This window comes from Giraffa tippelskirchi, chromosome 3, assembly GCF_054371585.1.
Source record: "Giraffa tippelskirchi isolate mGirTip1 chromosome 3, T2T-mGirTip1v1.2.pri, whole genome shotgun sequence".
NCBI lineage: Eukaryota > Metazoa > Chordata > Mammalia > Artiodactyla > Giraffidae > Giraffa > Giraffa tippelskirchi.
In genome coordinates this window covers 35,957,504-35,985,116 of record NC_137277.1, presented here as the reverse complement: position 1 = coordinate 35,985,116, position 27,613 = coordinate 35,957,504, and the positions used below count along the sequence as shown (strand labels likewise).

The window sequence follows — 27,613 nt, the reverse complement described above, 5'->3', positions numbered from 1 at the left end:
AAGTGCTGGGGTTGTGCAGTCCCAAGAAAGGCCCAAGTCTGGCCTGGGGAGGGGGGTGTTCAGTGCTATGAAATTACAGCTCGGGAGTAATTAACACATATAAACAAACCCGCCACTTCCTGCTAATTAATGACTTGGTATTTTTATTTTCTCTTCCTTGTCTATCTCATCCCTCCCAGGGAGGTGAGAACTGGGACTCCTGAGTCCCCAGAGGAGAGCCTGCCTGGGAGGGATCGAGCCCTGCTGGAAGGGGACGTGGGACGTGTTGGGTCGTCTGGGGAGCTGGCCCTCCTTCCCATCTGGCTATCCTAGACATTTAACACATCTTGACCTCACCTCAGCCTCAGACTTTTCTATATGGGTCTCTGCAGAGGGGAGGGGGGTGGTTGGGGTGGGGGGAGATGCCAAAGGGGCAGGGGGATGGAAGGAGGGGGGCAATTTGGTCTGAATTCCGCGTCACTAACCACCTGTCTCTTCTGTTTCCCCATTCCCATCTGTCTGCCCCATCCAATTTCCCTTCCCTTCTTGCACCTCTCCTCTGTCTTTCTGTCTGTCTGTCTGTCCATCCCTCCTCCCCGCAGGTCGGGCCTGCCTTCGCCTTCTCCCACTTCTTTCCCCTTCCCCACCCCTCGCCCCCTCCATGGAGAGGAACAGACCCCTTCTCTGTCCAGTCTAACCCAGGTCCCTCCCCAACCCCCTCCTCCCTCCTTTCCCCCGCCCCCTCCTCCCTCCTGGGGCGAGGGGGGCCTCCCTCCCTCTCCCCCCCCTTCTCTCTCTCTCCGAGGGGGGGGGTCCCGGGGAGGGAGGGGGGGTCCCCCGATCAGCATGTGGCTCCTGGCGCTGTGTCTGGTGGGGCTGGCGGGGGCTCAACGGGGGGGAGGGGGTCCCGGGGGCGGCGCCCCGGGCGGCCCGGGCCTGGGTCTCGGCGGCCTCGGGGAGGAGCGCTTCCCAGTGGTGAACACGGCCTACGGGCGAGTGCGCGGTGTGCGGCGCGAGCTCAACAACGAGATTCTGGGCCCGGTCGTACAGTTCCTGGGCGTGCCCTACGCCACGCCCCCCCTGGGCGCCCGCCGCTTTCAGCCGCCCGAGGCCCCCGCCTCGTGGCCCGGCGTGCGCAACGCCACGACCCTGCCGCCCGCCTGCCCGCAGAACCTGCACGGGGCGCTGCCGGCCATCATGCTGCCCGTGTGGTTCACCGACAACCTGGAGGCGGCCGCCACCTACGTGCAGAACCAGAGCGAGGACTGCCTGTACCTCAACCTCTACGTGCCCACTGAGGACGGTAAGGGCGCGGGCACCGGGCCGGGCCCCCGGTGGACACAGCCCACAAACGTCCACGCAGATCCTCTGGCGCCGGCGCGCCCCGGGGAGGGAGCTGGGCCTTCGCGGGGGGCCATGAGGGGCGGTGCATCCCTGCGGGCTCCCAGGATGGTACGGGTACCTGCTAGGCAGTCCAGAAGCTCTTTGTGCGCCTAGAAAGTCCATGGCGAGGGCTGCAGGCACTAAGCTGGGCCTACCCACCCCCTCCCCACGGAAGCACACCCAGAGGGCACACCGCTGGGGTGGGGGTGGGAGCAGGGGCGGCGATCAGGTGGCGGAGACATCCATCTGCTGCCAGTACAGCCACTCCAGCTCTGCCCTGACTCCCACCCCCCAGGCCTGGGCTTGTCCCCAGCACTTTACCTACACTTCCACTGGGGGACAGCAAAGACTCCTCCCCAGGCCAGCATGGGCACATGCTGTCACATGCAGGGCCCCTTATCTGAGGTGAATGCGTCTTCCCCAGGAGGCTCTGTCCCCTGATCCCTATGCACTCCCAAAGGATCAGGGAATCTCCTTGCCAAGGGCCCCTCCACTCACAGCACTGCCCGCTCATCCCCAACAGAACACCTTCCCCAGGGCTCTGAGCTGGCTGTTCTTGAATGAACTCTCCAGTTCACTAGCTGCTGGTAGTCCCCAGGACACTCCCCCAGACAGTTCCCTGCTAGCCAACCTTCAGCACACCAAGACCATCCAGAGTGTCGACACTTTCCAGCAGCCCACAGCAGAGGGCAACTGGCAGGCCTGCAGCCACACCACAGGCCATCCTCACAAACACGTTATCTGTCTAACACCCTATTCACAGCTCCAAAACACCCCGACACCCACAGAGAACATCCACTCTCATAACGTCCCCCCATGGGCCGTCTTCCAATGAGTGTAAAAATAGGTTTGGTACCCAGGAACCCCACTGTACACCCAAAACTCCCACATCATGAACTCAGGTCCCTCTACAGACCAGGCAGTTCAACTATTCATCACTCAGGTCATGTATCCAACCGACCAGCACACTAACCTTGTGCTCAGTTGCTCAGTTGTGTCCGACTCTTTGCGACCCCTTGGACTGTAGCCCACCAGGTGCCTCTGTCCATGGGATTTTCCAGGCAAGAAGACTGGAGTGAGTTGCCGTTTCCTCCTCCGGGGTATCTTCCTGACCCAGGGATCGATCCCGTGTCTCCTGCGTCTCCTGCATTGGCAGGCGGATTCTTTACCACTGAGCTACTGGGAAGCCCAACCTTGTGCCCAACCTTGGGCATCCCACATATCAAAACTCCCAGCACCTTCGCACAGCACACACACCAACACTTCTCTGGAGTTGTGCGCTCTGTCACCCACATAGACCTGTGCTACCCAAGATCCCTGGGTGTATAGATCATGTGGCCTTGTAACACTCATACACAGACCATCACCCCACTAGCCCTGCAGCTGCACCATGTGCTCCAGCCGGTCACTCACACCACAGTCCCCTGTGTTCTCAACACCTCTCAGATATTGCTTACCCCAACTCCTGCCTCGAGGTCATCAGTTTCATATCTCAGGCTGTGACAACACAGGTGACAGTCTTGCCCCCTACTCACAGGTCAGGTACTCCAATGCCTTGCTCCCTGAACCCAGAGGACCTGCCAATCACAGAACACTCATGCACCTCAACACTGTCACTACCCCTCCCCATATGAGCCACGCCTCCGAGCAACCCATACACACATTGCACAGAAGTTTCTACTCCAATGCTATTCAGATTCCAGCCACTCTAATAGACTATTTACCCCAATACACTCCAGACATCCTCCCTAATTCCCCAGCACCCTCAGTATGAGAACTGTTCACTCCACCTTCCCCTGCCTTCTCATGGACCACCAAACCCAGTGCCCTGCTACCAGTGAATCATTCACCCCCATGCCTCCAACAGACTGCCCATCACAGTGCTCTCCACTCGTGGACTTTCCACCCACATCTTCATGTAGAAAGCTATCCCCCGTCCCCTCACCAACTCCCTGCTCAGTGGGCTATTGTCTCATCACCCCTCATGTGAAACATCCACCCAGCACTTCTCACCGAGTTACTGTCCACCCCAACACCTCCACACAAATTGCCCACCCTGCCCCCATACCAACCAAGCCCACACCTTCTGTATTTTTAACCATCGCTTATTGCAGACCTGCTTCGGGCCTGACACATTCAGGTGATCTCACTAAATCTTCACACCAGCTCTGGGAGGAAGAGGTTGACTCAGGCGCACACACACACCCGCACACTTAATATTCTCACGCGCACACATGCCCTGCTGACTTCATCCCCATCCCCAGCCGTCAGAGAAGAACAGGCCCTGATCCTAATGGGTCCTCATGGGGCCATCATCACCAGTTGGGGGGACCCTTTCAGAGGTTGACTTTGGCCTTGCTGACCCATCCCTCCCCGTGCTGATCCCCACGCTGCTGAGGAGAAATCAACCAGCCTGGGGGAACCTCTCAGACCTCTGGGTTCCAGCTCTCCCTTGATTGATCCCCCAGTCTTCAAGAAGCGTAGAGCCAAACTCTGAGCCCAGCCTAGGGCCTTTCCTCCACTGGGGACACATTTTGTGCCTCCCAGCACCTCCTGGCACCTTATGTGTCAGGCTGGCTCAGGGCAGTGTGTTTCCTAGTCCCTATTTGTGGATTGAACCCCCCATTGGGGAGGGGGGCTTTTGACATTAGAGCAGGGGTGGGGGGGGGGGGCACTGTTGCCCCTGGTGGGAAGTTTACCATCTGTAGAGGGGGAGGAGAGCAGACCTGGGTAAGGGATGAGGTTGGGGAGGGGGTTCAGAGGGAAGAAATGGAGTGGAGGGCAAGACCTGATGACCCCTTTCCCTGCTTCGCCCCACACTGGGGATATGGGGTGAGAAGTCAGGCTCGTCTGTGAGGATGGAAGTGAAATGCTGGCTGGTGAGAGGCTGGGAAGGTGGGCAGGCAGTGCTCACTGACCTCCCCTCCCTGCCTGCCAGTGGAAAGCTGAGGGCTTTCAGGGGCCGTGAGCTGTGGGTTCGGGCTGCCCCAATTCCATACTACCCTCTGCCCTCCAGATTGGTCCAGAGAGAGGCAGAGTCCTTTCTGCTGCAACCCCTCCTGTCTATAGCCTGGGGGAGCAGGCAGGTGCTTGGCTGGTCCTGAAGAGGCCCTGCCTGAGTGGTGGCCACCCCACTTTGGGGAGAGCACAGCTGGCCTTGGGCTCCCAGGCTCCTGGGTTGGTTTCCCCTCCCCTCCCACCCATCCCCACCTCTAACACCGTTTCATTTCCAGCAATTAGCAAACACTTGGACAAGCCAAATCCTTTCCAGCCAAGTCAATATGTCTTAAGACAGGCCTCAGCCCACTCAGGCACCCCACCCCCCCGCAAAACCAGCCTTTTCTTTGGGGCATGACTTTTTCCGGGGAGGGGAACAAAATTTGGGTTGTAGAAACGTTTTTCTCTTTTCTTGGTTTCTTTTTCTTGCAAACAAATTTTGCTTTTTTTGGCTTATTTTTTCTGCCCCTCACCCTCCCCTTTTCTGCTTTCTCTCCTCCCCTCCCCATCCACCACCTCCCCCCGACTCCCATCTTTCCCCACAAAATTGTCCTTTTTTCTCTGTTTTGTGTTCCCGGTCTTAGGTCCGCTCACAAAAAAACGTGACGAGGCGACGCTCAATCCGCCAGACACAGGTAGATTTAAAAATCCCGCTGCTGCATGTGGTTGCTGATAAGAGGACGTTCTCGGCCCTGCCCCTAACTAAATGCCCCCACAGCCCTCAAGGCCCCTCAGTCGTTCTCCCAACTAAAAACGAAAAAGAAAAGAAAAATTTGTAATAATTGGAAAAAAGAATTATGAAAACTTCAAACGAAATTTGAACAATGTTGGACCCACTAGAAAACCGGCAAGAAAAGCTTAAACATGGCGAAAATAAAGTGAAAAAAGAAATTGGAATGTCAGGGAAAAAAAAAACAAAGAATTGGATAAAACATTTAGTTTGACAGAAATTCGGACTGTTTTGAAACTTGTGAAATGTAACATTTGAAAAGACAATTTTAATTTGGAACAAAACACCATTCAAAAAAAAACTTCAAGTTGGCAAATTGATGACACAATTGAAACATCAGAAACCTGCTATGATTTCCAAAAAAAAAAAAAAGCCTGACCGATGCAGAAACACACATTTGAAGCAAATTAAAGAATTTGGAAATTTTTGAACACAGGGCCCAATATCTTGAAGTTTCACCGCAAAATTTTGAAAAAGCGCAAAGAACTTTTTTCTTTTTTCCTTTTTTTCCAAAAACGGATCTTTTTGGTTTTTTGTTTTTTGTTTTTCTTTTCTTGTTGAATCTGCCCCAGAGCTTCTTGCTTTTTGGTTGTTGTTTTTTTTTCTTTCTTCTTTCTTGATCCTGTTTTTTTGTTGTTGGTTTTGAATTCTTGTTGCCCCAGCCCCCCTTCCTGCTCCTTCCCTTTCCGACTCCCCCTCCCCCCACACTGGGAGTGGAGGTGCTGGGTGGGGAGGAAGGGGACGGACTGAGGACATTTAGGACAGGACCTCAGAGGGAAGGAGACCAGCCTGAACCTGGAAGGCCACTGGAGGTTCAGGAACTGAGGGAAGAACAGGATTGGGGGAGGGCACTGCCCACCTAGGAGCTTCTGCCAAAGTCAGGTGGAAGGAGGTAGCAGAGAAGGTCCGAAGAGATCCAGGGTGGAGGGGAGTCTCTTAGTGACCTGTTGGTTGACCTTCTGCCAGGAGGGAAGTTTCCAGTGGGATGAGGGAGACAGGCAGAGGCGCTAGGGACCAGCTGTGGAGGCCCAGGCTTGGCTCTTGTTTGCTGATTGCCTAGGCTGGTCAGAGATGACAGGTGTCAAGAAAGAGGAGGGCCTGGAGGTATTGTGGTTGCATCTGGAGGAGCTGCAGGGGCGGGGACCCTGACAAGCCCTCTCAGACTCCCACCCTCTTCTGGAATTAGTTACCCTCCAGTCCAGTCTGGAGTGCCCCAAGGGCCTACTCCATATGGCAGTGATCATGGGATCCTTTGGGGACAGGGCAAGAGAAGGGTCCAGAACTCAGGGCTCAGGCCAGTTTCGGGGGCCCAGACTAGTGAGCTGCACCCTGACTTCATTAAGCAGGCTCTTTCCCACCCTGCCTCCTCCTGCCACAGTAATTAGGCTGGGGGTTGCCATGGTAACTTGGGAGGTGACCTAGAAAGGAATTAGGGCGGGGAGGAGACCAAGCCCCCAGGGACCCTAGGGCCTGGCACCCCCTCACCCACAGACCAGGCTACCATGTGGAGCTGAGGCCCAAGGCCTGAGTCTGAGGAAACACCAGGACCCTCCCAGCATCTCTAGCTCTAGTGCCAGCCTTGGGAGCTCGTGCTTCCTAGGAGCAGGAAGGAGATTTGCTGTGTGTGTGTGGGGAGGGGTCCCCCCAGATCCAGCAGGTGCCCTGAAGAGGGCCACCCCCCACCCCTGCCTTTGTTAGGCTTCTTGGAAGCTCTGCCAGGCATTTGGAGAAGTGCTGTGGGGCAGGCCGGCAGGAGGTGGGGAGGGAATTTCTGCCAGGGCTAGCTGGGGAGGGAGGGAGGGGAATCCGGTCTTGCCCCCCAGGGATGGGAGTGACATGTCCCCTGAGCTCCTGGCTAGAACTCAGCAAGCCTGGGAGCTGGGAGGTGCTGCTTCTGGTCTGACTGTGTCCTTGTCCCCCACCCCCTGGCCCATCCCCCTTACCCCCTCCCCACACAGATATCCGGGACTCTGGGAAGAAGCCGGTGATGCTGTTTCTGCACGGTGGCTCCTACATGGAGGGCACAGGGAACATGTTCGATGGCTCCGTCTTGGCCGCCTACGGCAACGTCATTGTAGCCACGCTCAACTACCGGCTTGGGGTGCTCGGTGAGGGTGGGCAGCCAACTCTAGGGGCTGGAGTTCTGGGAGGAGGGCCTGCCGGCAGGGTCACACTAAACCCAGCTGAAGCAGAATGGTTTCTGGGCTGGATTGAGCTGCCCAGAAAGAGAGCAAGGATGCCGTGACACCCCCAGGAAGCCCCCTCTCTTCCTCTGCCCCCAGGCTTTCTCAGCACCGGGGACCAGGCTGCAAAAGGCAACTATGGGCTCCTAGACCAGATCCAGGCCCTGCGCTGGCTCAGTGAGAACATCGCCCACTTTGGGGGGGACCCTGAACGCATCACCATCTTCGGATCTGGGGCGGGAGCCTCCTGTGTCAACCTCCTGATCCTCTCCCACCACTCGGAAGGTACGAGCCACCTCCCCAGCCTGTCCCTCTGTCCCCTTCCCCAACCCCTGGCTCCACCAAGTCCCCCCTTCTCCTCCCTCGGGCTGATACAGCCCAGCCTAAAGCCTGCCTGTCCTGCCAGGGCTGTTCCAGAAGGCCATTGCCCAGAGCGGCACTGCCATTTCTAGCTGGTCTGTCAACTACCAGCCACTCAAATACACGCGACTGCTGGCTGCCAAGGTGGGCTGTGACCGGGAGGACAGCGCTGAAGCTGTGGAGTGTCTGCGCCGGAAGCCCTCTCGGGAGCTGGTGGACCAGGATGTGCAGCCTGCCCGGTATGGGGCTGGGGGAGGGCTGGGTCCAGGCCTCCACTCTCCCTGCTGGGTCCAAGGAGGTTGAGGGTGGAAGGTGCCTGTGGGCCACAGGCTGTCCATTTAGCCAGGGGAGGTGGGCTTCAGGCCCCTCCCACTGACCTACCTTCTTCCGGAAGCCTTTCCGAAGCAGAGGTGCCAAAACAGAGCCTGGGTGCACCAGACGCCAGGAAGTGCTTCAGGGAGGATTTCCTGAGAGGCCAGGTGCCCTGAAAGGGCTCTGAAGGTTTTAGCTAGGGGAGAAGGGTCTTCTGATCAGAGGGTTCAGCAGGCTGTGGGTGGAGAGGAGGCCAGCCAACAGGTGATGTGACCTTGACCCCTTCTCCCCAGCTACCACATCGCCTTTGGGCCCGTGGTGGACGGTGACGTCGTCCCTGATGACCCTGAGATCCTCATGCAGCAGGGAGAATTCCTCAACTATGACATGCTCATTGGGGTCAACCAGGGAGAGGGCCTCAAGTTCGTGGAGGACTCGGCAGAGAGCGAGGATGGCGTGTCCGCCAGCGCCTTCGACTTCACGGTCTCCAACTTCGTGGACAACCTGTACGGCTACCCAGAGGGCAAGGACGTGCTACGGGAGACCATCAAGTTCATGTACACGGACTGGGCTGACCGGGACAACGGCGAGATGCGGCGCAAGACCCTGCTGGCGCTCTTTACCGACCACCAGTGGGTGGCACCGGCTGTGGCCACCGCCAAGCTGCATGCTGACTACCAGTCCCCCGTCTACTTTTATACCTTCTACCACCACTGCCAGGCTGAGGGCCGGCCCGAGTGGGCGGACGCAGCGCACGGGGATGAGCTACCCTATGTCTTTGGTGTGCCCATGGTGGGTGCCACTGACCTCTTTCCTTGCAACTTCTCCAAGAATGACGTCATGCTCAGCGCCGTGGTCATGACCTACTGGACCAATTTCGCCAAGACTGGGTGAGGGCCAGAGGGGCTGGGTGGGGCACCCCTGCAGGTCAGGGCACACACACCCCCTTCATCCTCAGCCCTTTTCTCCCTCTTCGTCACACGGCCATCATTCCTCCATCAAGGCACTCTCACGTTCTCGACTCAGACACCTGCCGGACAGCTCCTCTGAGCGTGTTGGAGATTCAGAAATGTTGGACCGAGAGGTCCTTTCCGGCGGGTGGGCTCACTTGATGGCTTTGGCTCTGTCTGTCTGCGTACCCATACACCACTCTCTTTCTCCTCTGAGTGCTCACGTCTGTGTTTCTGAGTATGTGTATGAGTTTGTATCTCTATTGCTGTCTCTACCTCTCTCTCCTGAAATCCATTGATATCTCTGCTCTCTTTGATCTTACTCTTTGTTCGCTGCTTCCCCCCACCCCCATCTGCCTCTCATGGGCTTTTGTCTCTCTGTTTCCATATGTCTCTGTCTCATTCACTCTGCCTGTGTCACCGGTGGCCTGTCTGTCTGCCCTCTCTGTCCCTCTGGCATCATCTCAGGCCATCTCTCTGGCAGTCTGGCTTCATCCCTATTTGTCTCTGCCTATCTCCGTCTCTGGCAGTGTCTCTGTCTCTTGTGGTCTGTCTCTCTCTCTCTGCCTCTCTTCCTGTCTCCCCAGCTCTCTGCATCTCTGGCCATCCCTCTCCCCATTTGTCCCACAGCCTCCCCCTTCTCATCGGGGTCTCACCCTTACACCTTTCCCTGCCCGCCTGTGTCCACAGCGACCCCAACCAGCCGGTGCCGCAGGACACCAAGTTCATCCACACCAAGCCCAACCGCTTCGAGGAGGTGGTGTGGAGCAAGTTCAACAGCAAAGAGAAGCAGTACCTGCACATCGGCCTGAAACCGCGCGTGCGCGACAACTACCGCGCCAACAAGGTGGCTTTCTGGCTGGAGCTCGTGCCGCATCTGCACAACCTGCACACGGAGCTCTTCACCACCACCACGCGCCTGCCGCCCTACGCCACGCGCTGGCCGCCGCGCCCGCCCCCCGGCGCCGCGGGCACGCGCCGCCCGCCGCCCCCCGCCACCCTGCCGCCCGAGCCCGAGCCGGAGCCGGGCCCCCGGGCCTACGACCGCTTCCCCGGGGACTCCCGAGACTACTCCACGGAGCTCAGCGTCACCGTGGCCGTGGGTGCCTCGCTCCTCTTCCTCAACATCCTCGCCTTCGCCGCCCTCTACTACAAGCGGGACCGGCGGCAGGAGCTGCGGTGCCGGCGGCTCAGTCCCCCCGGCGGCTCGGGCTCTGGGGTGCCCGGCGGGGGCCCCCTGCTCCCCGCTGCCGGCCGCGAGCTGCCACCCGAGGAGGAGCTGGTGTCACTTCAGCTGAAGCGAGGCGGGGGCGTTGGGGCGGACCCTGCAGAGGCCCTGCGCCCCGCCTGCCCGCCCGACTACACCCTGGCCCTGCGCCGGGCGCCGGACGACGTGCCTCTCTTGGCCCCCGGGGCCCTGACCCTGCTGCCCAGCGGCCTGGGGCCACCCCCTCCCCCACCGCCCCCCTCCCTCCATCCCTTCGGGCCCTTCCCCCCGCCGCCCCCCACAGCTACCAGCCACAACAACACGCTCCCCCACCCCCACTCCACCACTCGGGTATAGGGGGCAGCTCGGGGAGGACCCCCTCCCCGGCCCTCCCGTATACAACAGGCTTTTCTTGTGTGGAGCTGTCACACGTGGACAAGCATTAGATGGACATGGGTTTCCTCACTGCGATGCGTCTCTCCCGAGCAGAGAGGCCCTTTCTCTTCTCTGGACCTGGGCCTTTGAACAACTGGGGGGGTTGTTTTCTCCCCTCCGTTGGGACACCCACGTGGAGGTGTGCTTTCTCACGAGGGGGTGTGTTTTCCCATGTGCAGGGTGAGGTTTTTTTTGGCCGCCCTGGACACATGTTGGCTCCCTCAGAGAATTCCTGTGGGGATTTGTACCCCAGAATTCTGTTCCCTCATGCCTTCTCCCCACTGCTCCTTCCTCCCACCCCCTGGAGACCCTGGAAATGGTGTGTTCACAAACAGAGACCCCTGGCCGCCAGATGACACAGGGTGGTGCCCGGAAAGTACTGAAGAAATAAATCACAGCCCCCTCCCCGCCCTGTCCCCTTCCCCTCCCACCCCCGGCGAAGCATGTGTATCCCTCTTTGGCACAAATGAGGTGAAGCAGGTCTTCCCAGGCAGCCCTCGCCTTCCACCAGACAGAGTCCCTGCTGTGGGGGGCAGGGAGGAGACCCTGCAATCTTGTGCTGCCTGGGGCCATGTCTTCCCGTGGGCCCAGGTCGCGTTTCTGAGTGGAATCATGTTCTTGCATGTGGAGGTATGTTTTCCCATGCAGACAGCCCCTTTCTCTCCAGCATTTCCCTGCGTCTTCCCTACCTCAGGCCCAGCACTTCTCACACAGCAGGTGGAAACGGACTTCAGACTGATAGAAACTGAGGGGGATGGACAAGCCCTGTGGGGGACCCTCTGTCCCTCCCTCCCTTCCCTGGAGATGCCAAGCTGGGGGGGCGGAGGATGAGTGTGGCACCTACCACCCACAGAGGCCACGCATGGTTTGACCAAAGCCATCACTGCAGTCTGAGGACAGCCCTTCCTTCAGGCCATTGTGCGAAACCAGTGAGGTGGGTTTGAGGGGGGAATATCCCCAAAGTGTGACAAGGATCCCCCAGTCCTGGGCCCAGGCAAGTAAACATGTGGGCAGGTGGGATACAGGAGGGGAGGAGGTGGCAGCTAAAGGGGTCCCGCCTGTGTCCCTCTTCTCACCATGTGTCATCCCTCCCTCTTGGTCTCTGTTCTCCCTCCCCCCATTGCTGTCCCCCTGGGAAGCCATCCCTTCCTGGTGTCCAACCAGCTCCTCCCCTCAGCTGCCCACCCCCTTCTTTGACCTGCCCCCCAATCCCTCGCCCCCCTGGGCTGAAGGAAAGGAACAGAGGAGATGGGAGGAGAGCAGGGGAGAAAGGCTTCCCAGGACAGGTTTGGGAGAGAATGGGGTCAGCTGTACTGAGGAACAGATGGAGGGGGCAGTGGGGGACGGGGCTTGGGCAGACACCAGCAGGAAGAATTTGATTTTGTAAGGACGTGTGTAAGGTGACTGCCCAAAGAGAAAGGGTTTGGGCCTCTGGGGAAGAGAACTGTGTCGGGAAGGGTTTCAAGGGACGCCAATGGAGAAGAGCAAATCCTTGTCTGCTGGCATTTCGTGAGTTTGTTAGTGCCAAATGTGAGTCAGGGGTGGAGTGCTGTCTTTCACTGACACCCAGATTCAGAATCCCTGGTTTTGGCTCCCCAGAACTTTGCCTCCTGACTGTCCCTCTGCCTCCACCTTCACCCATGGAAACTTAGGTCTTTTCCCTCCTCTTCCCCTGCCTGGGCCAGCTCCTTTCCAAACAGCCATGCCCTCTAAATGCTAGGGACCTGGGCCCTGAACCCTGTAGACAGATGCCCCCCAAGTTGGGGTATGGGAGGGGGGCTAGGGGACCCCATGATTCAGCCACGGACTCCAATGCCCAGCCCCTCCCCAGAACAATTCCCGGACAATCCCGTGTCCCCACCCCAACCCTTTGCGGCTCTGTACACATTTTTAAACCTGGCAAAAGATGAAGAGAATATTGTAAATATAAAAGTTTAACTGTTGGTTTTGCCTGCTGTTATGTTAGGAGGTGGGGGTGGGAGGCTCCAAAGAAACGTTGGAGAAGTGACTCTGCCTGTGAAGGGGGAGGAGGAGAGGGTCCCAACCCTTTTAGTGAAGAGCTCTGAGGTCTGAGAGAAATGGACAGTGGGTGCTGGGGTGCAGTTGTCATGGCAATGGGGTTGTTTGGGGAGTTAAAATCAGAACCAGTGTCTGTGGAGGGGTCAGAGCCTGGCATAGAGGACCAGGCAGGGACTGATGGGGGCAGACACCAGGCAGGCCAGAGAGCCTACAGAATGGTGCCCGTGGCTGACTCCAGGAGAGTCATGCAAGGTGTAGGGTTTGGTCTCTGCTAAGACCTGGCCCAGGCTGGAGGCTCAAACCTGGGCCCAGGACTCTTTCTTGGCACATTGTGAGGGAGAGCCGCATACCACTGTGACCCGTTTACCCCCAGGGGTCAGGAAGGTGGGCTGGTGGATACTGTGGGCATAGTGGGCTGGGGGCCTAGGGGCCCTGGTGGCCCTAGGGACCCCCATGGCCATGGCTGAGTGGCCACGGCCCGGGTGGGCCTCATATCACAACCCTAACACCAACAGCTGCCAGGACCTGGGCAACTCCATCCTGATGCTGCTGGGCCTCATCATTTGCATTAACATTGGCATCAACATGGTGACGCTGGTCAGGGTGGGCCCGGGTGGGAGGGTGCTGGCAGGACGGCTGGGGGCAGGCCTGATGGCCAGGGCCTGTTTGGGGTCACTGTGTCCTTCCTCACCTAGCTCTGGCGCAAACTCCGTGGCTTCTTACACCAAGTGTTCCATGTTATTTGTGAGAAAGGTAAGTGGGGGATAGGGGGACATGGGAAGGGCAGAAATCGAGCATTCTGTGCCTGCCCTTAAGCCGGGTCCTTCCCCTCCCGCTCTCCCTCTCAAACTCCATGACTCTGCAGCTCCTCTTCCTGCACCCTGCCTCTCCATCCCTGTAGGAGCCAGGCTCCCCACCAGCCTCTCACCTCTCCTTGATCCACAGAAGCTTCTAAGTTACACTCTCCTGGGAAGCAGACCCAGCCCTCGAAGCATAGCTCCCCAGCAGTCCACCTACGATGCACCATGGACCCTGTGAAGATGACGGTGACCCCCCCACCCACTTGCCGCCGTCGCTGTCGAGGCTCTTCATCGCGCCGTGCCCACCGCCCGGTGGCCTGGGCCCCTGACACTGATGATGACGACAACGAGAAGCCCCCGCGTCAGCACACAGTGGCCTGCTCCCACAACTGGGACTACCCTGAGGATTGGGAGGGTTTACAATCTGCCCAGAGGTTCTGGACTCTCTGGGCCCAGGATGCCTTGGAGCCTCCTACCCAGACCATCCGCTTCCAGCAGACTATAGAGGGAATGCCCCTCAAGAGAGAGATGCAGTCTGATCTGGGCCTAGAGGCCTATGTGTACCCTGTGAATCCCCCACTCCCCAGCCCTCAGACCCTGGGCCACAAGAACAGTGGAGGGGGGGCAGGGGCAGGGGCCCAGGCAGAACAGGAGCAGTGCGCACAGGCCGAGCCGCCTATCCTGGGCCCAGCCAATGTCCCAGACATCCCCCGGCGCCGCTCCTCAGGGCGCGTTGCCTACAATGCCAGGGATGTGAGGCGGCGGCTGCGGGAGCTGACCAGGGAGGTGGAGGCCCTGTCGCACTGTTACCCTCTGGCCTCCGGATCCAGCACAGCTGAGGGGACAAGAAAGGACTGGGTATACCGTTCCCTGACAGAGAGGTGACTGGGAGAAGAATAAAAAGAGAGGAGGTGGATTGTGGTGGTGTGTGTGGAGGGGGTGCCAGGGCCCACACAGCACCCAGAAGCTTGGTTACTAAAGAAATGATCTAAAAAAAAAAAAAAAAAGAAATGATCTCCCTGGCAACAGGGCCTAGAGAGCCCTGAGGCCCCTCATCAACCTCTTGGTCCCAGGCCCTGTCCTCAGCCTTTTCTCAGGCCTTTCTTGGTTCCCAGGCTCCCACCTGCCTCTGCTCCATTTTCTTTAGTGTTAGGGGAAGCCCCACCCCCCAAATCCCACTCCAGATCCCCAGGCAGTACTACGCTTGAGGGGAGACCCTCATCTCATGGCTCCACCTCCTCAGAGGTCTGGCTCCTGCCAGAGCCCAGGTTCAGGCTTTAGCTACAGTTGAGATGTGGTCCCTCTTAAGCCCTGGATTCTTTGGGGAGGAATGGCTGAGAGTGAGGGTACCCCGGCCCTCACAGTTCCCCCGTCAGAACCCGAAGCTCCTGTACCCTCGAGCAGGCTTGGAGCAGAGATAAAATACTAAGGACACTGTGGCCCTCTGAGACCTCATTCCTCATTCCATGTCTGTCACAAATGAGACTGGGGCTCAGAGAGATCACGTGACTAACGGTCACATGGACTCCAAGGATCAACTTCATGGCCTCCAGCCCCTGCTCCCACAGGTACTGACCAGGGACTGAACCCAGGCCCTTGGCAATGAAAGTGCAGAGTCCTAACCATTGGACCTCCAGGGAATTCCCTGTTCCTCTCTTTCTGCTGAGTTGTTCATTGTACAAACAAAATGACCTGAGGTCCCCCCTAGTACCACTTTCTTAGACCACAGCAATGAACCCGGTTTAAATCATAGATTCCTTTTGTCATATCAACAATTACATCCAAAGTTTGTGCTTTGTGAATTTCATGTGGTTTTCTTAAGATGGCAACTAATCCTTATTCAAGTTGGAGGGGTAGCTCAGTGGGAGAGCAATTGGTTAGGAAGGAGAGAAACCATGGTTGAGGGGTGGTCTCTGGCAAAGGCAGCAACCTCATGCTCTGAAGTAAAGGGGCCAATTGGCTCAGTGATCACCAACAGCAAAGGCTGCAATCCCTGGCCAGGAAGGGATGGCCACGGTGGGTGCTAGAGGGCTTATGTCAGGGAAATGGGCAGAACTGGGAGGGAATGGTGTGGTGGGGTGACCCCAGAGGCGACTCTTACTGTCACCCATCCATCTAATCACCCTAGCTGCACGCCGCAAACAGGTGTGGGTAGGGAGTCCCAACGGGCTATAAACTGCCATATCTCAATGAAATGGAGGAAATCCTTTATGCATGGCTCAGTCCCTATGAAGACCATCTCCCCACTGTAGTTATGTTTTCAAGTTGAGTTAAGCCAGCCCCTACAAAGACAGAAGGACAGACTGAACTCTGGGGGCTGGGCTCCATTAGTGGGAGCCAAGGGCAAAGATGGCCACATCAAGGGCCAGCTGAGTGGATGAAAGACATGCCACCTCTGCATTGTGACTCATGTGCAACATGCCTCATTGTGACCGTGCTCCCTCACCTGCTGGTAGGAATCCCAGGAACCACCATGAGTGCAGTGTGAATCAGGGCTGGTGGGGGGGGGGGCGGGTGGCCCAGGTGGCCCTAGGACCCCCCCACCATGGAAAATCAGCTCTGGTATGACAACCTGGGGTGCTGCCATCAATACCAAGAAAGTACCCAGAATGTGGAGGACATCCTGCTCCTGCTGCTGGGCCTTGTCATTCTTGTCAACGTTGGGATCAACGTAGCAACTATGGTCAGTGATGGTTGGGGACACCCTGGGGGTGAAGAGGGCTGAGGGTGGGAGCTAGCAGCCGGCACTTGCACCTGCAGAAATGGTCTTGGCTGGGGCGAGGTTGGGGGGGTGAGTTGGGAGAGTCTGGCCTTCATTCCCACTCCACCCCCAGATGTGGCACAGGCTCCAGAATGTCTTAGACAAGAGCATCTGTTGGATTAATCAGAAAAGTAAGTATGGAAGACAGGTAGGGGGCGCCTCGCCCTCGCCATTCCCAAGACCCCAGAAACCCAGGCCTCATTTGTTCCCCGACCCTGAAATCTTCTGACAGTTGCTGGGCCCTCATGGACTCTTGCCTCTCCTAGATGAAATCTCGCAGGCTTGTGAAAGTTCCCCCAAATATCCTCCAGCCAAGGCCAAAGACGTCCACATCCACTGTACCCTGGACCCTGTAGAAGTGAAGATGGCCCAGCCCACTCGCTACTCCTCTTCCTCCTACCGCCGTCCCTGCAGCCAAAGCCGCAGCCAAAGCCGCAGCCGCCGCCCTCGCCGCCGCCAACCCGGCCGCCAACCCGGCCGCCACGGCTGCAGCCGAAGTCGCAGCTTCAGCCGCCCCTGCAGCCACCAGCGGAGATCGAAGAACCGCAAACAATTCCCCTACAGCCGCTCGGTCTTCGGTAGGCCACATCGCAGCCACAAGATGTCACAGCTGCAGGCGAGGCCCTCCTTTGATGGGGAGGACCTGGACTCCTACCTGGAGGAGGACGAAGACCTTGCCTTCCCACACCCCAAGTACCCGAGGCGGGGCTGGGGAGGGCTCTACCAACGGATGGGCCTGCCTTCCAGCGTGGGGCTCTGGGGTCGCCAGGGTGGGATCCTGGCCAGCCTGCCGCCACCTTCTCTCTACCTGTCACCCGAGCTGCGCCGCCTGCCCAAGCGTGTGGAGGCCAAGTCTGAGCTCAGGCTGCAGTCCTTCGGGCCCCTCTGCTCACCATCCCACACCTGGGGCAATGTGGAGGCGGACCAGTGGACCTCGTCTCCACCGCCTCCCCGACGGCTGCCCCACAACCCCTCGTGGGTCCCTGCGAGGCACAGCCCTTACCCCTCAAGGGGCCAGCTCCTGTATGACAATTGGGATCAGCGGCGGCGTGGTCTGGAGGCTTCTGAGCCTCCCTCCGCCCTGTTGCCCCGGAGCTCCCGGCCTGAAGCCCGAGAACACTACTCCCCGCAGGTCCACCGACGGAGCCTCCTCGGCCATGTTCACGGCCAGCCCAACCACAGCCCCCACCCCTCCACAGGACACTTGAATTACTCCCGGGATCCCCATGAGGTCCGGCGCCGGGCAGCCGAGTGGACTGAGACGCTGACCACTCGGCACCCTCTGACCACCTCCACCTCCCTCACCATGCTGGGCGAGGCCTCGTACCAGCGGGTCCCGGCTCCCAGCTCAGCTCTGCTCCTCCGCTCCTCCCAGCCCCTGCCAGAAGTCCAGGCTACAGAGCCACCCCAGCCCACCTTCATGCCACTCAGCCGGAACCCAGGGGGCAATGCTAGCTACCAGGTGTATGACAGCCTGGAGCTGAAGCGGCAGGTGCAGGAGAGCAGGGCGCGAGCCAACTCACTGCCACCTTCCAACTCGGCCTCCAGGCCCTCTTTGCATAGAAGCCGGACTGGAAAAATTCACTGACCAAGCAGCCAATGTGGGTGGTGGGAGGCAGGGCATGGAGAAAGGAATAAAGATCAAGAGTCCAGGAAACGCTGGTGGTCTGTGGCTTGGAAGCGTCACTCCTTCTGCCAGCCTGGGTCCCTGCCCTTGGCTTCCTGAAGCCAGTGTCTCCTTTTTGGCCTGAGGGTCCCCTTGGCTTAGTGGCCACAGTCCTGCCAGCAGGCCCCTCCTGGGCTTATACTATGAGCGAAGTAGATTTGCAGATACAGACTCCAAACCACTGGTCTCTGGGCACCTATTGTGTTCTCAGCTGTCCCTGTCCTCAAAGCTCATATAAGAAGCTGCTTCTGAACTGGGAGGGTCCCCATCTGAACAGATCCAGGTCCACACCCAGTGAAGGGCATGAAGAAGGCCAAGGCTCTGGACTCCGGCCAGGCCTTCCCCAGGGCTCTGATGCCAGGGGTCTTCCTCGTCTCAGGAGAGGCCAAGGAGATGGAATGTGTGGTTTGAATGGATGACTCAGTGGGCTGTGAGGGAAGGACTGACGGTTTGAGGAGAGGTGTGCTGGCCTCCGGAGCCCTGTTTGACTGTCCAGGCTCAGGCTACCTGACCGCGGTTACCAGGGAATGCCACTCTTGGCCCTCTTTATTCTCCTCTTCCCTCATTGTGACCCCACCCCCCCTCCCCATTATGACACAGTCCTTCTCCCCCTCCCCCACCAGAGGAGTCTGGCTCCTAGTGAGTATGTGGGGGCCAGGGGGCCCAGGTAGCCCTGGGACCCCCAGCCATGGGTGAGCGAACCTACCACGGAGCCCAAGCGTGCTCTGGCACCAACCCCAGAAAGTGCCAGGACCTAGGAGACTCAATTCTTCTGATCCTGGGCAGCTTCATCTTGCTCAACGTGGGGATCAATGTGGTGACTCTGGTCAGGGCAGGATCTGGGCAGCAGTGTTGGGAGAGCCCTGGGGTCTCGAAGGGGCTTAGGTGGGAGGGCTGTTGGGGTGTGGCTGGACAAACATTGGACTTCAGGGCTCACCCTGCTCCCGAACTCTCCCCGCCTCTGCTTCCCTCAGCTCTGGAAACACCTGAAGAACTCCTTGCGGACTCTTTTCCGTCATTTTTTCCCCAGAGGTGAGTGGACCCCAGCGTGGGCTCTGGGGATATGGACGTGTCCCCTTTCTTCTATCACCATCCCCATCCTCAGCCCCTCAGGAACCCAGGCTTTGTCACATCTCATCTTTCCCTGCAGACAAGCAATCCAGCTATGCAGGCAGCCATCCCACGTGCATGCGTTGCTCCGTGGATCCCAAGAACCTGTGCTCAAGAGTCCCACCCCGCTTCCACCGCCGCGCAAGCTTCCTGCTCGGGAACCCTAACCACCTGGACTCCTGGATACCAGACACAAACAATGAGAAGGCTTCTAAGTGCTGCTGGATGCCGCCTCAGTGTGGACATGTTGGGGCTCCCATGGAGGTGCCATGGGGACTGTGGAAGGAGGGGCTCATGGGAGCTGGGGAGGACCCTCAGATCACAGCCTTAAAGGCCCAAGCCACCTTCTACTCTAAGCAGGAGACATCTCCCAAGTTCCGCAGGATGAGCAAGGTGGACATGGTTCCACTGCGCCTGCCCCAAGAGAGCAAGACTAAGACCTTAGACCACGACCCAGTCCAGGCCCAGACCCATTCCCCGGTCCAGTCCTCTGGGCATGCTCCTGCCAAGGCCCAGACCTTCTCCCCAGCCCACCCCCCTGAACCCACCCCAGCCCAGACCCAGACCCAGGCCCACGCCCCCATTTACCCCCCTGAGCATGCCCCACCTCAGGCCCAGACCGACTCCCTAGCCCTGGGCCCTGAGCACAACTCTGCCCCGGTCTATGGTCCTGAGCACACTCCAGCCTATACCCTGGATCAGGCCCCCTCACAGGGCCCAGCCCAGTGTGAGGGCCACACCCTTGCCCACACTCTGACCCATGCTTATCTAACCTATACCCATGCCCAAACTCTGATCCCTCCCCCAGCTTCTGCCCCAGTCCCTCCCCCAGCTTCTGTTCCAGTTCTTCCCCCAGCTTCTGCCCCAGTCCCTCCCCCAACTTCTGCCCCAGCCCCTCCCCCAACTTCTGCTCCAGTCCCTCCCCCAGCTTCTGCCCCTGCTGCTACTTCTGTTCCAGCCCCTACACCAGCCCCTGTCCCCATGTCTGCCACAACCCCTGTCCCTGCACTGGTCATGGCCCTACCGACCACTCCACTCCCTTCCACACCCCCTTCCTCCATCCTAACTTCTATTCCCTCTACTTTGTCTGCCTTCAGCCAAGGCCTGTCCACTGGCCATGTGGTCTATGATGCCCGCAAGGTAAAGCAGAACTTATTCCACATATGTGCCCCTCAGAACTCTGAGTATTCCAGAAAGGACTTAGGTATACTCTCCAGGCTCCAAGAGGGGCATGGCCTGGTGAGCTCTGGTACAGCTGAGCAAACATTGAAGCAATGTAGTGAGGACAGTGCCAAGCCCTTCACAGGATCCATATTGGGTTACCTGGAGTTGGGGAACATGGAATGGAAGCTTTCAAATGATGCCAAGGATGAATCTGTGCAGCCCAAGACCTTCCCTTACTGCAGTTTCCACCCTTACAGTTCTGAGAAGCAAAACACGGACTCCCAGACTCCGGTCTACCCCCAATTCCTGGTGTACTCCAAAGATGCTGCACCTTATCAACCTTGCTTCCATTTTCCAACCAGTGCCCAGAACTCACTGGGTACCGTGCCTCCACCCTGCACTCTTTCTCTGCCTCTCATTTCTCCCAGATCCTTTGTTCTTCATCAACACAGCAACCACCAGAAGCCCTCTACCTTAGTACAGACCCCCAAATTTCCCCCAACCTCCAAGTCTCCTCAGTGTGTCCTCTCTTCCCAGGGCCCCATCCCTCCTCAATTCTCCACTACTTCCCAAATCCCAAACCAGCCCCAGCCCCTTGAACTTCACGAGAATCTAGGCCTCAACCAAGACCATGGTCTCCAGAGGACCTCAGGCCCTTCAAAAGACACTAGAGTTTCCAGAAAGCCAGAGCTTACCCCAAATCCAAACCTCCACATGAACCCAGGCTCTACTCAAGACCCAGGCTTCCACAAGAGCCCAGGCCTTGCTCAAAATCCAGGCATACACAGGTGTCCAGGCTTTACCCAAGACACAGGCCCATACAAGAGCCAGGGCTTTACCCAAGACTCAGGCCTCCACAAGAGCCCGGGCCTTGCTCAAAACCCAGGCCTCCACAAGAGCCCAGGCTTTACCCAAGACCCAGGCCTCCACAAGAGCCCAGGCTTTACCCAAGACCCAGGCCTCCACAAGAGCCCAGGCTTTACCCAAGACTCAGGCCTCCGCAAGACCCCAGGTCTTGATCAAAATCCATGCCTCCGCAAGAGCCCTCACTTTACCCAAGACCCAGGCCTCCACAAGAGCCCAGGCTTTACCCAAGACACAGGCATCCACAAGAGTCCAGGCCTTGCTCAAAACCCAGGCCTCCACAAGAGCCCAGGCTTTACCCAAGACCCAGACCTCCACAAGAGCCCAGGCTTTACCCAAGACCCTTATCTCTGCAAGAATCCAAGCCTTTCCCAAGACTCCGACTTTCACAAGGATTCAGTCATTACACAAGATTCTTGCTCCCAGAGCTTAAGTTCTACCCAAGAGAGAAGTTTCTTTAGAAGCCCATATCTCACCCAACCTTCTGGTCTCCACAAGAACACACCATTTCTTCAAACTTCTGACCTTCAGAGGAGCTCAGGCTTTAGGCATGACTCTGGAGTCTGTAGAAATCTAGAACAAAACCAAGAGACTGTACTCTATAGAAGTCAAGAGCTCTCCCAAAAAACTGGCCTCCATAGTATCCCACACCCTTCTCAAGATTCTGGATGTTACAAGAGTACAGGTAATGCCCAGGATCCAGGAGTCTCTAGGAGTCTAGGCTTTACTCAAGATTCTGAACCACAGAAGAGTCCATGCTTTGTCCAAGACTCTGGACTCAACAAGAACTCAGGCCTTACCCAGGAATCTGGTCCCCATAAGAACCCAGGCTTTGTGCAAACCCCTGGCCTCTATAAGGATTCAGGAGACTACAACAATCCAAGCCTTACTCAAGATTCTGGAGTTTACAGGAGCCAAGGCCTTACTCAAGATTATGACCTCCATAAGAATCTGGGCCTTACCCAAGTCACTGAAGTCAAAAGATGTGACATTCCCCAAGATGCTAGACTTTACAGGAGCCCAGAACATTGCCACAACCCTAACCTCCACAAGTACCCAGGAGTTACTCAACATCCTGACCCCCAGAAGGGTCCAGCCCTTACTCAAGACTCTGGCTTCTCCAAGACTCAGGGCTTTATCAAGGGATCAGGCCTCCAAAAGGACTCATGCTTTGTCCCCAATCCTGTCCTCCACAAGAACCTTCTGGGAACTGACTGTGTCCAAGTTTTGGGCCCACTTCAGACCCCAAAGTCATTTATATCTGAGAAGATTCCTCAAAGGCATGATGCTGGGCAGCATGTTCCAGGGGCTTCTGTCCCACCTAGCCAGACCTCCTCCCCCGCCAAGGCCCAGGTGGTCTACAATGACCAACAAACCTTCTCAGAGGTGCCTGTGCTGATAGAGCTGCAACCACCCTCCCAGCGAGCAGGCAGCCGAGACTGGGTGTACCACCCCATGGACACAGCTCCTGCAGCCTCCCAGAACTATCGCCAGATGTCTATGCCTCCCCAAACCAACTGGAAGCCCCACTGCCCCAGGTCAGGCACCCGGGTAGGGCATGTGGTCTTTGACGCCCGCCAGAGACAGTTGGGAGTGGGCAGGGACAAGTGCGAAGCATTGTCTCCCAGGCGCCTTCACCGAGAGATATCCAACAACTCACCAGAGATGGCCAAGGTGTGGGGATATCAGTGTGTGATGAGAAACTTAGAAAAAGAGGGGACCAATGTGCATGAAGAATAAAAAGGCAAGAGAAGTGTTCTGTGGTTATTTGAGGCCATCCACCCCAACCTCACCCCTTAGGTGGGGGATGAGGAATGAAGCTCCCAGCTTTCCTACTGTCGCTGTCTTACCTTAAGCTGTTATCCTCAAGGCCCTAGAGCTGCATTCTCCATTATAGTAGCCACTAGCCAAATATGCCTATTAGAATGTAAATGAGTTAAAATTAAGTAGAGTTAAAATTAAGTAAATTTAAAAAGTCTGTTCTCGGGGAGTTCTCTGGAGGTCCAGTGGTTAGGATTCAGTGCTTTCACAGACGTGGCTGGGCTTCAATCCCTGGTCGGGAGTACTAAGATCCTGTGAGCTGCAAGGCACAGCCAAAAAAAAAATTCTGTTCCTCAGTCTCATGATCTAAGTGCTCAATAGCCACATGGAGCTATCGGCTACTGTATTGGACGGCGCAGATTTAGAACATTTCCATCATCACGGAAAATGCTATTGGAGAGCAATGCTTTAGAGTTCAGGGCAACTTTCCTTTCCCTGTCAGCCATCCACAGCATAGGGGCTTTAAGATGGGCTTTCCTTGTGGTTCAGGCAGTAAAGAATCCACCTGCAATGTGGGAGACCTGGGTTCGATCCCTGAGTTGGGAAGATCCCCTGGAGAAGGGAAAGGCTACGCACTCTAGTATTCTGGCCTGGAGAATTCCATGGACTGTATAGTCCATGGGGTTGCAAAGAGTCGGACACGACTGAGCAACTGTCACTTTCACTTTCAGGGAGCTTTAAGAGGCCCAGAGAACTTAGTTCTTTTTAGGGTGGTTCAGAAGCCATCCTCTGGGGAGGAGGTTAAGATATAGGAATGGATGCCCAACACCTGATTTCCCCAGACTGTGTGAAAGAGCCCAGGCTTCAGTTTTCCTGATCTGGTCTCTTGGGTCACAACCTGATGTGTGGAAATTTGCCTTCCTGGTTCTGGGCTGTGTTTGGGGCTCTTGGTAACAGAAGGAGAAGACCTCTCTTTGTCAGTGACTAGGAACCCCTGAATTTTAGGCTCCCCAAATTGGGTCCTGGATTCTGAGGGTCCCCTCCTTTTGTTGTTGTTGTTCAGTCGCTAAAGTCATGTCTGACTCTTTGTGACCCCATGGACTGCATCATGCCAGGCTTCCCTGTCCTTCACTATCTCCCAGAGTTTGCTCAAATCCATGTCCGTTGAGTTGCTGAACAGGCCTCTGATTTGTTCTAAGTGTCACCACTTGCCCATTTTCTTGCCCATGGACTTAGCCCTAGTTCACTGTGGAGACAGATCCCTGGGAAAAAGGAATATAAGAATTCCTTGCCCAACATCCACTGGTCTATTACATGAGCTTGTCTCTGGTTTCCTATCTTTCTGCCCTATTATTCTGGCTCCTAGTTTCATCCTGGACTTAAGCTGTGTCCATGATAGCACTGGTCGCTGAAAGCAATTTTCTTCCCCTGATAATTTCTCATTGCCCTGCCTCAGTCCACTTGGGAGTTTCCTCTGGACTTGATTTTCAGCCCTGGTAACTCTTCTGTATACACACCTGAGCTTCGAGATTTCAACGTGTTTCCTTGATACCATTCATGTGTCTGAGGTGGCCATCACTAATATGTCCCTTTGGATGTCCATCCCTGGGTCATCACTACCTATGTGTTCTCATCTAACATTACCACCACTGATTTCAAGGAGATCCATCCCCGTCGGGGAACCCCTTTCCAACACCTCTCTGGCTCAGCGCTGGCCTTGGACAAGTCATGTGGCACCTTCTTAGGCTAGCAGTAATTGCATGCAAGGGCTCTTCTAGATTTAAGTTACCAGGGCACCTCTACTCCCTCAGGCCCTAGGCTATGTGCCTCATTATCATTTGCTATTCGAATCCATCCTATTAGTCTCTGTTCTAAGCCCAAGGAATGTTTGCAATTGACCTGGCCTTGGAAAGACACACTACAGTTTATTTCCATAGAAACTACAACTTCCATCAGGCACTATTTCAACGGAACAGGAAAGGATCTGGGGGTGTGGCCCCAATGCCCCGGTAGCTTGGAAGACAAACTACAACTCCCAGGATAGCCAGGAGATCTCTGCAGAGCCAAAGGAGAGATTGAACTCTGGAAGTCAGGCAGGTCCAGAACCACCTCCAGAAAGGGGCGTGGTTGTAATGTAGGGGTGTAGCCTTGTGAGCAGCAGGAAGAAGTTACCTGTTGAATCTTCCTATCCTTTTTCTTCTCAGACCTTGCAGCTACCCTTAAGAGGGAAGCCGCAAAACCACTAGCCTCTTCCAAAAAAGAGGTAAGGGGAGGTAGATAGGGGGAGGTAGACAGGGGGCGGCGAAGGAGGCTATTGCATTCCGTAGGAGGGGCCAAACAGCCACTTTTTACCTGCTGAGTCAGATGAACCGGTCCATGGGGGTGGGGACCAGCATATGAGAAAAGGGCAAGACGGAAGAGGTATTTATTTGTTTGCTTTCAAGACTAAATTTAGAGCCCTTCATCTGCAGACCCATTGGCGGATTGTGTCTTGGGCACCCTCTCGATCTCGGGAAGAAAAAAGAACAGAGGGGTGAGTTTTCCACAGCAGAAAGAGCAACGCTTCTGGGCTTCCCCCCCATACGTGTATTTCCTAGCCCCCAAACGATAGAGCCACATGGCTTCTGCAGTCTGGGGGAACGCTCCCTGGTGGGGCCCACCGCCCCCAGCCCCAGCCCGGCCGCTCACAGACATTGACTTCTGCTCTGGAGCACAGCTGCAAGAACTAACCCAGCTGATCCAGGAGCTGGGTGTGCAGGAGAGCTGGAGTGACGGGCCCAAGCCAGGACCAGATCTCCTCCAGGCCAAGGATTTTGTGTTCTCTTTGCTTGGTAAGTAACTGTCTTGCTGCTCTCAGCTCCACCCCACCCCACCTTGGGCTCTGGATCATGCCTTCACTATACAAACTCTTTCCTTAGGTCTCATTCACCGCCGGGACCCTCGCTTTCCTCCCCAGACAGAGCTCCTGCTGCTTCGTGGTGGGATTCGAGAGGGCTCCCTGGATTTGGGGCCTGTGCCTCTAGGTCCCTACACTCGGGGACCTCACTACGATGCCGGCTTCACACTCCTGGTGCCCGTGTTTTCTCTAGATGGCACTGGGCAGGAGCTGCAACTGGACGTGAGATCCTGTTACGCATGGCTCTGCCTCCCGGAGCAGGTACGCGGAACCTCGGTCTGGGAAGCATGGCAGGATTGCCTAGGACCCCCAGTCCCAGGAGGACGTGATTGGATCCACTCAACTGAAAGCAGAGAAAGTCCCCGGGACCCGCAAAGCTCCGTGGACCAGCCACGCGGTGACATCACTGAGCCTGAGGCACACGAGTCTTTGGAAAAATCACCTAGTAATGTTTCAGTGCCGGAGTCACCCCAGCAAAACCTAACCGATATTGGTTTTCCCTCACCATCGGAAGAAACGAATGATGACGTCACCAAAGCAGCCGATGGTAGCCCAGGGCCACAGCCGTCGGAGGCTCGGGAGGCATGGCCCACATTGTGCCCCGCCCAGGTGGCTGCCTGGTTCTTTGCTTCGCTGGCTGCGGTCGCTGAGTCCCTGTTCCCGGTCCCGGGTGCCCCGCGCTTGGTCCACGCAGCCCGCCACGCGGGGTTCACTACCATCCTCCTGGCTACGCCCGGGCCCCCGCGCCACCTCCTGCTTTTCGACCTGATCCCCGTGGTGTCTGTGGCCGGCTGGCCCCAGGGGGCTCGGAGCCACTCGTGGGCCGGCCCACTGGCCTCGGAGTCGTCCTCCTTCTACCTGGTGCCCGGCGGCGGCGGCCGAACCGAGCGGCCAGGCGCCTCCGGCTGGCAGCTCTGCTTCGCCCGCCAGGAGCTGGCGCTCAAGGCGCGCATACCTGCTCCGCTTCTGCAAGCGCACGCGGCGGCCCAGGCGCTGCTGCGCCCGCTGGTGGCCGGGACCCGGGCCGCGGCGCCCTACCTCCTGCGGACGTTGCTCTACTGGGCGTGCGAGCGGCTGCCCGCGCTCTATCTGGCCCGGCCCGAGAATGCGGGCGCCTGCTGCCTCGGGCTGCTGGATGAGCTGGGCCGAGTGCTCGAGGCGGGGACGCTGCCCCACTATTTTCTGAGTGGCCAAAAGCTCCGTGCGGGGGACAGCGCCGCTTCACTTCTCGGGGCGTTGGCCCTGCTTCGCGGAGACCCCGTCCAGGCCCTGCGCGCCGCCGTGGAGGAGGCCAAGGCTGCGCGTAAGGGGGGCGGCTTAGCCGGCGTGGGAGCTGGGTCCCATTAAAAAAGCTGTTCGTACTGACGTGGAAAGTGCTTCTGTTGGCCAGCGGGATGTGGAGGGGACTGCTCTCCCTTCACCTGGGAGACAGGCTGAACCTCTTGGGCCCGAAGAACCCGCCTTCTCCCCATCCTCCCACCCTCCTCCCGCACCATCCCTGGCACAGGTCGTTCCATTCCGGCCTCTCTACTTTCCACATCTGTGGCCAGCATCCTTGCCCCGGTGCAACCTCTGGCATCCATCTCCCCCCAGTGCTTATGGTCTTTTCTCTTAGGGGTCAATAGGGGTAATATATTTGCTGAAAAAAAGACGTGAAAAGGAGAGAGGTATGGAGACCAGGGACTGACCAATTTGGTTCACACAAAAGCAGAGATATTAAGGAGGCCGGATTTCACCCCAGGCTAGTCCTCGCCACCACCGCTATCTTTTCAGTTACTCCCCCCACTTTCCTCATCCAGTGCTGTCCTCGATCCCGGGCAGTAGGGTTCCTTTCTCCATTCTCGAGGCGTCCACCATTCCATCTCCCTAAGCCCAAGCTCTCCCCTCATGCAGAGTTGCCTTCTGTGGAGTCGCCTACTTGTCCCTCCGCCTCTGAACCCCGAGATAGGCGGCTCCGGCTGCCTCTAAGACCGTCCCCACTCCCTGCTTCCAAGGAACCCCGGGGTTCCGCCCGCCCAGCTTCCCCCCGCCTTTCC

General features: G+C 57.4%; 5 protein-coding genes across 16 annotated transcripts; all 5 read left to right on the top strand.

Annotated features, from left to right (window-relative positions):
- The first annotated feature begins 825 nt into the window (after window positions 1-825).
- NLGN2 (neuroligin 2) lies at window positions 826-12,477 on the top strand. 5 transcript variants are annotated; one of them, XM_081578672.1, is made up of 9 exons: window positions 949-1,282; window positions 5,968-6,010; window positions 6,696-6,711; window positions 6,968-6,974; window positions 7,048-7,197; window positions 7,372-7,579; window positions 7,662-7,871; window positions 8,238-8,834; window positions 9,585-12,477. In XM_081578672.1, exons 1-9 carry the CDS (start codon window positions 1,177-1,179, stop codon window positions 10,456-10,458), a joined length of 2,211 nt encoding a protein of 736 aa, XP_081434798.1. In that variant the 5' UTR covers window positions 949-1,176; the 3' UTR covers window positions 10,459-12,477. The 5 variants fall into 5 exon arrangements, with proteins under 5 accessions (XP_081434795.1, XP_081434798.1, XP_081434796.1 ...); XM_081578669.1 differs by lacking the exons at window positions 5,968-6,010; window positions 6,696-6,711; window positions 6,968-6,974 and adding an exon at window positions 4,944-4,994 and having other exon boundaries at window positions 826-1,282; window positions 7,372-7,557; window positions 7,679-7,871; XM_081578670.1 differs by lacking the exons at window positions 5,968-6,010; window positions 6,696-6,711; window positions 6,968-6,974 and adding an exon at window positions 4,944-4,994.
- Window positions 12,478-12,958: 481 nt separating this feature from the next.
- Window positions 12,959-14,271, top strand: SPEM1 (spermatid maturation 1). 2 transcript variants are annotated; one of them, XM_081578680.1, is made up of 3 exons: window positions 12,959-13,143; window positions 13,251-13,308; window positions 13,501-14,271. In XM_081578680.1, the coding sequence occupies exons 1-3, from the start codon at window positions 13,009-13,011 to the stop codon at window positions 14,238-14,240; spliced, it is 933 nt and encodes a 310-aa protein (XP_081434806.1). In that variant the 5' UTR covers window positions 12,959-13,008; the 3' UTR covers window positions 14,241-14,271. The 2 variants fall into 2 exon arrangements, with proteins under 2 accessions (XP_081434806.1, XP_081434805.1); XM_081578679.1 differs by having other exon boundaries at window positions 12,959-13,152.
- A 1,559-nt stretch (window positions 14,272-15,830) lies between these two features.
- Window positions 15,831-17,773, top strand: SPEM2 (SPEM family member 2). 2 transcript variants are annotated; one of them, XM_081578676.1, is made up of 3 exons: window positions 15,831-16,038; window positions 16,190-16,247; window positions 16,383-17,773. In XM_081578676.1, exons 1-3 carry the CDS (start codon window positions 15,901-15,903, stop codon window positions 17,702-17,704), a joined length of 1,518 nt encoding a protein of 505 aa, XP_081434802.1. In that variant the 5' UTR covers window positions 15,831-15,900; the 3' UTR covers window positions 17,705-17,773. The 2 variants fall into 2 exon arrangements, with proteins under 2 accessions (XP_081434802.1, XP_081434803.1); XM_081578677.1 differs by lacking the exon at window positions 16,190-16,247.
- A 650-nt stretch (window positions 17,774-18,423) lies between these two features.
- On the top strand, window positions 18,424-22,673 carry SPEM3 (SPEM family member 3). 5 transcript variants are annotated; one of them, XM_081578665.1, is made up of 4 exons: window positions 18,424-18,608; window positions 18,757-18,814; window positions 18,933-20,852; window positions 21,249-22,673. In XM_081578665.1, the coding sequence occupies exons 1-4, from the start codon at window positions 18,471-18,473 to the stop codon at window positions 22,658-22,660; spliced, it is 3,528 nt and encodes a 1,175-aa protein (XP_081434791.1). In that variant the 5' UTR covers window positions 18,424-18,470; the 3' UTR covers window positions 22,661-22,673. The 5 variants fall into 5 exon arrangements, with proteins under 5 accessions (XP_081434791.1, XP_081434793.1, XP_081434792.1 ...); XM_081578667.1 differs by having other exon boundaries at window positions 18,757-18,818; window positions 19,039-20,852; XM_081578666.1 differs by lacking the exon at window positions 21,249-22,673 and having other exon boundaries at window positions 18,933-19,156; window positions 19,990-20,054.
- A 2,535-nt stretch (window positions 22,674-25,208) lies between these two features.
- Window positions 25,209-26,942, top strand: TMEM102 (transmembrane protein 102). 2 transcript variants are annotated; one of them, XM_081578675.1, is made up of 3 exons: window positions 25,209-25,512; window positions 25,600-25,659; window positions 25,771-26,942. In XM_081578675.1, exons 1-3 carry the CDS (start codon window positions 25,299-25,301, stop codon window positions 26,922-26,924), a joined length of 1,428 nt encoding a protein of 475 aa, XP_081434801.1. In that variant the 5' UTR covers window positions 25,209-25,298; the 3' UTR covers window positions 26,925-26,942. The 2 variants fall into 2 exon arrangements, with proteins under 2 accessions (XP_081434801.1, XP_081434800.1); XM_081578674.1 differs by having other exon boundaries at window positions 25,600-26,942.
- Window positions 26,943-27,613: the final 671 nt, after the last annotated feature.

Bases quoted from the DNA above. Each gene is read 5' to 3' on its own strand.
- NLGN2 (XM_081578669.1), top strand. From the start codon at position 826: ATGTGGCTCCTGGCGCTGTGTCTGGTGGGGCTGGCGGGGGCTCAACGG. The intron at 1,283-4,943 runs GTAAGGGCGCGG...TCCCGGTCTTAG, and splicing joins CTACGTGCCCACTGAGGACG to GTCCGCTCACAAAAAAACGT. The intron at 7,558-7,678 runs GTACGAGCCACC...CTGTCCTGCCAG, and splicing joins CCTCTCCCACCACTCGGAAG to GGCTGTTCCAGAAGGCCATT.
- TMEM102 (XM_081578674.1), top strand. From the start codon at position 25,299: ATGGCTTCTGCAGTCTGGGGGAACGCTCCCTGGTGGGGCCCACCGCCC. The intron at 25,513-25,599 runs GTAAGTAACTGT...CTCTTTCCTTAG, and splicing joins TTTTGTGTTCTCTTTGCTTG to GTCTCATTCACCGCCGGGAC.
- SPEM2 (XM_081578676.1), top strand. From the start codon at position 15,901: ATGGAAAATCAGCTCTGGTATGACAACCTGGGGTGCTGCCATCAATAC. The intron at 16,039-16,189 runs GTCAGTGATGGT...CTCCACCCCCAG, and splicing joins GGATCAACGTAGCAACTATG to ATGTGGCACAGGCTCCAGAA. The intron at 16,248-16,382 runs GTAAGTATGGAA...TGCCTCTCCTAG, and splicing joins CTGTTGGATTAATCAGAAAA to ATGAAATCTCGCAGGCTTGT.
- SPEM1 (XM_081578679.1), top strand. From the start codon at position 13,009: ATGGCCATGGCTGAGTGGCCACGGCCCGGGTGGGCCTCATATCACAAC. The intron at 13,153-13,250 runs GTCAGGGTGGGC...TTCCTCACCTAG, and splicing joins GCATCAACATGGTGACGCTG to CTCTGGCGCAAACTCCGTGG. The intron at 13,309-13,500 runs GTAAGTGGGGGA...CTTGATCCACAG, and splicing joins CCATGTTATTTGTGAGAAAG to AAGCTTCTAAGTTACACTCT.
- SPEM3 (XM_081578663.1), top strand. From the start codon at position 18,471: ATGGGTGAGCGAACCTACCACGGAGCCCAAGCGTGCTCTGGCACCAAC. The intron at 18,609-18,756 runs GTCAGGGCAGGA...TGCTTCCCTCAG, and splicing joins GGATCAATGTGGTGACTCTG to CTCTGGAAACACCTGAAGAA. The intron at 18,815-18,932 runs GTGAGTGGACCC...CTTTCCCTGCAG, and splicing joins CCGTCATTTTTTCCCCAGAG to ACAAGCAATCCAGCTATGCA.